The following is a 5,594-nucleotide window of genomic DNA, read 5'->3' as shown; positions in this document are numbered from 1 at the left end:
TGGACCTGTCCTATTATATTTCGGATAATATTTCTGTAAATCATGTGGGTTTGACATGAATTTATCCTAATATAACCTAAATATGTACAAGACTTTAAGAAATATTTTGAGAATAAAGGAAAAGGCAAAAATACCAATATTATTTCTTGGTTCTCTTTTTGTTTTACAATGCAACTAAACTTGCGATGAGATGATATACATGTTAATGAAGGTATCAAATATACGATCTTAATTTTTTCATTTTACAAAAGTATCCTTTATTTACTTTTTGTATATTTGAATTTGAATTTTCCACATATCTTCCTTCAGTTATTCTAAATATTCGAATACAAATAGGGAAAATATTCTTGAACAAGTTCTATACAGTATCAAGAATGGGTGCTGGTCGTTACATGTATATGATTGTTAAAACACTTCTCAAATAATCTGGTAATCATATTTTATTTTACAGTATATAGGACGATTTCACTTTTTGAAACAATACTATCATACTAGTCAAAAAAGTTGAATTGAGTTAGATGAAAAGAAAAATAATGGCCAAAAATGAATTTAAAAAATCACCTAAATTATTGAGGTCCTTTGAACTATAATATACTTCATATTTAATGACAGTGTTTCTCAATTATGTTCACTACACGTTGTAGATGAGTTCTCCTCACTGACTGATGACGACGTGTCTGTGTTATTCTGTTTTCTGTGTTCTGACTCCGGTCCTCCTGACTTCACCGACACAGAGTGGCTGAACTTGCTTAATGAGATACGAGAGGACGTGTACGGTAAACAAAATCCTGTAACACGTGAGGAAGCACAGCAGATTCTGGACAGACTGAAGTCACGTGATTACCTTTGGGAAGATCAGGACAAGATAAAGAAGGATACAAAGGACGAGACAATGTATAAGATAGCATCAAGAAACAATCATATACCATTCTTTTACAGTAGTTATGACACAGCCAGTGTGTACCTGAGATCATGGGAATACAACAGAGAACCTGGAGAGAAGTGTGTCACTAGTCTTGGCTGTAATGACTTACTGATACGCCGTCTACAGATGAACATACTGACTCACGTCACCATGGAGGACACGAATATCTATGATGAGATACACCAGATATGTAAGTCAGAGTAAAATAATTGTAAATTGTTATAATTTTCTTTCAGAATTTTCTTTAAATAATTGGATTGCATTTTAAAAAAGTTTAAAAGTTATCAGTAGAAACATTTATACATTGAAATCGCTTTCTTTTCTGTAGTTGCTTTTTAGTAGCTCCATCGACTACAATTTAATGCTACTAGATTAATATATTATAATAGAAGTAACTGATCGTGTTTAAAAAATCTATAATTTGAATGTATCTCTACATATACACATATATACATACATAATGGTATTACGGTGTAAATGTTTATTATAAACGGTATATTTTTTCCTACAGTGAATATCCCAAAAAATGAAATCAAGAAGAGTAAAGATGAACGAGAAGAATTTCTAACGGAACTAAGAAGAGAAGAAAATGCTGTACATTACAGAGGAAGATCACAGGACAGTGTAGATCACGTGACGTGGCTCAGGAGATACCGGAGACCTGACATCGTGAGATCCTGTATAGGTCTACATCCACACAACGACATTTACATCATCGACAACAAAACCTATAGAAAAAAAAGTGAGAAAGTTTGATTTTCTTGAAAAAAATAAAATTAGTTCTTTAGTTATTTCTGTGAATTCGGACCTATAAATTTATATTATAGTCTGTCCCACGACCGGAACGTCACTACTTTTTGCAAAATATCTCAAAATAAATAAATACCTTGGACTTCAACCTATATACGATTGGTAGATTGATTTTTTTCCAAACTTCCTGCATTTATCCGAACCCTCGAGGTCAACCAGTGTAAACACACGGCGGCAAATTCAAAGTCTACGGGGATTTAACATGGTAAACTCGTCCATTAACGTCTAGGTTACGGGGCCGGGATCCAGTTTACGAAAGGAGTTGTCGTTCTTTCAGAAGGAAAAATTTAAAAAAATATTAAAAATAGAAAGAAATGAAATAAACGTGTATTTAGTAAAGATATGAGAAAAACACAACATTCATCAATATTTCAACGAGTTTTATCGTGATAAATGAGTGAATAGTCCGAATACAGTACAGTACAGCTTATGGACGCACTCTATACGGCCTAATGGCGGGCTAAAGAATCAACCATGGTTCAGAAAGGTAAGTTTTTTAATGTTGTTTTTTGTTATATACTGCTGTACAAACGTTTATTGAAGATGTATATCAATTTTTAGGATAGAGTATGCAAAGATGTATTGTTCACACCCGTCCCTATGCTGTAAACAACATAAATACAGTGACCTACATTATAGACGACACGTACACATAACAGCTGTAGATCTATAACGTCTCACGGGCTAACATTGATTAATGAACTGATTTTAACATACAAGTCGGATTAAAGAGCTACACAGGAAAAGGGATAAAATTAAAAGAAAGCAATACTGACTTTCTATTTCGGTTAGAAAATGGTAATTTCATTAACTCTATGACTGGAGAACAAGTCTACTTTCGCTTTTAACACTATCGTAAACAGTTTAAAATATTTATTATTATAGATCTATTTATCAGACTATTTATGCCTAAATATTTACCCTAAGTATCCAATATGCTATTTTCAATATTACCAAAATTCTAAAATTTCTTTCCTGATTTCTTCTAAAAAAAAATATTTGTTTATTTAAAATTTGATTGATTGATTTATACAATATAAATAATTGTTTGTTTGTTGTTGTTGTTTTTTTTTTTTTTTTGCAATTGCTTATATGATGTATAGAGGACAACAGACACTGAATCTTTATCTTACAGCACATTTCACAATCAATCTCCCAGTCAATGAAAATATAATGCTAAAGTCAATTATTTCATCAGTTATAAAATTTTGACTTTCATAAAAGCTTAAATGTAATGATTGGTTTAATTCATATATAAATTTTTAAAAGAAAGTTTAATTTATTGTGTACAGACAGACAGAATTATGCTACCCACATGCATGAAAGGTGTATAGACACAGATTTGAAGTTAATATTTTTCTCAAATTTTCTGTATAATATCACAAGTTATATATATTGCAATGGCATTTCACATGAAAATATATTAGAAATCTTATTTCATCTAAAAAAAAATTGAAACTTCAAATTTTTGGGCGGGTTTGATGGATGCATCCTTGCACTTTCACAGATTTTGATTTTATTCTTAATACGTAGGAAAAGTGGCAATCTTGTGTTTTGAAGAAAAATACAAAACTATAATTCGGAAAATTTGTGATATAAATGTACGAAAGCAAAACATACAGTATATTGTCAGTCCACTCCGTGCAGTTGTATTGAGCAGACTTTAACAATTGAACACACCTGGTGAATCATGAAACTTAACAATATCAGAGCTTGTGCCCTGTTTACAAAAACTGTGTATTATACATTTCACAGGTATGTTCAATTTGCTAAACTCTGTACACAACACTAAGCCTGGAATGACAAAAGGGATTTTGCATTCAAACATTTCTACTCTGAAAATAATTATTTTTTTGGATTTAAGTTTTTAAAATATTTCTTTAATACACAAGATTGCCACTGTGTCTATGCACCTTTAACGGGGCTTAATGATGCTACCTCTATGTACTGTGAGAATGGGTTTAATTTACATTTATAGTACTGTATACAGGGTTATTTTTGCCCCGTGTTATTTTTGCCCTTTTGCACTTGCAAATAATTTTCCCATTTTAAATTCACCCAGTCATAGTTCTGTTTAACAAATTATGCTGTGTAATTTTGATTCGCCCCATGTTAAATTCGCCCAATCGAGAAAAGGGCGAAAATAAAACGGGGGCAAAAATTTCCCTGTATACAGTATTAAATGTGTAAAATTGCATATTGATTGATTTGATTGGTTTACTGCTATATAGAGCATACATATTTTTAGCCTCATATAATCCAAGTTCAGCTTTGTCATATTTACAGCTGAGGAGACTTCTACAGGTGCCAAGCCTTTGATGGACATCACTGTCAGGATAAACTTTCACTTTGTTTGAAGGTATCTTTTCTTACCCATGCATACTTTTCATATTTTGTCATACAACAAGTCACTGTATGTAAATGACTTTTCATTATAATGCATTATTCAGAATATTGTCTAATGATATGAGATTACTTACTTCAATTTTAAAACCTCATATATCTTTGAAAGGAAAACAATATACTTATAGAATGCAACAAAACATTTATTTCACAAATTTGAGAAAATCTGCATCATAACATGTACATGTATTATATAAGATGAACAGTCAATAACTGATATTGCAATTAATTCTTTTCAACATCTGTAAAGCACAATATTGTGGGTATCATATGGTTAGGAATAATCACTTATCACAAAATGTATATTTATAAAATCATTGCAGAATTTTATTTTTTCTTAACTATACATGCTACATACAGTTTGAGGATTTTTATCAATGAAAATTTCCAAAATTTTTTAGTGATCAAAGTTTGTATACTATACGTGTCATCCCATAAAAAACAACAACAATGATTTACTGCATGAATACAACACATATTATGCTCATAAAAGAAATCAATACAAATAGTTGAGACAAACATTTGAAATTTTCCTGTAGTATTTTAATCACAGACACTACTTGCTTTATAATGTAAATCAAATATGATATTAAGATATTTGGGGAATTTCTGAAATACCTTGCCCTGTATGTAAGCATTTAGGTAATGTCACAAAGACGGAAGTTTACAGACATCTCTGTCGTGCCAGTGACTCCATATCATGTATACCAAAGGGACAGCAAAATAAAAAGGTACTGTGCTTCACCGTACCTTTTCCGGGATTCAATTCAGAGTTTGATATGATTTAACGTAGGTCGCGGGTTTGCTGACGTCATTAAAACTGGGTACGCAATTTGTATGATTTTGGCGACTTTCTTGTGCACATCTGATTATGACGTCACGATGAGAAAGGGAAAATTTCAGTACATTATCTAGCTATAACTTTTGTTGAAATTGGTAGTTTAGTGTAACAATATTCATAGAACATGCTGAAGTTATAAAAATAATGAACCAAGAAGGCTTATTTTGATTCGAATGACCATCACTGAAAGTGTTAGAAGCGTTTCATTATGTGTCATCAATCGCATCTTCTCGGGTCTATTCTGAGAGCACATGTACTTGTTTCGGAAATACATTTTAACCCTTGTATCATGTTTGATTTATATATATTAAATACATGCATTAAATGAGTATAATTATAAAACAGGTTATCTAACTCCGAATTACACTCGATACCCCCTCATCAGAAACGCACTCGTTTTAGTGTACACTTTCAATGGAAATGCACTAACAAACTGTTTATTACCATTGTCTTCTACGATAATATATCTACACAACCATATATGGCATGCATGTCTTTGTTTTCATTTATCTCCGTAAACAGCGTCAAAACTTTGCTCACCGATGGAAAGTCGAACTCAATTATGAAACGGTATGTGCTAATCTCAGACGGTTAATCACAAATTAAAAACTGCTA

The 5,594-nt window shown here is 31.6% G+C and overlaps 1 protein-coding gene across 1 annotated transcript; it reads left to right on the top strand.

Annotated features, from left to right (window-relative positions):
- Positions 1-374: 374 nt before the first annotated feature.
- On the top strand, positions 375-1,667 carry LOC134280479 (uncharacterized; the record flags this gene model as incomplete). Its single annotated transcript, XM_062762890.1, has 3 exons — positions 375-378; positions 645-1,115; positions 1,437-1,667. Coding segments are annotated over exons 1-3 (706 nt in total), but the record flags the coding sequence as incomplete, so codon positions are not given.
- Positions 1,668-5,594: the final 3,927 nt, after the last annotated feature.

Source organism: Saccostrea cucullata, unplaced genomic scaffold, assembly GCF_032062105.1.
Source record: "Saccostrea cucullata isolate Sc308-1 unplaced genomic scaffold, CSIRO_AGI_Scuc_v1 ctg4890, whole genome shotgun sequence".
In the NCBI taxonomy this organism is placed as follows: domain Eukaryota; kingdom Metazoa; phylum Mollusca; class Bivalvia; order Ostreida; family Ostreidae; genus Saccostrea; species Saccostrea cuccullata.
This window is presented reverse-complemented; position numbering and strand designations above follow the sequence as displayed.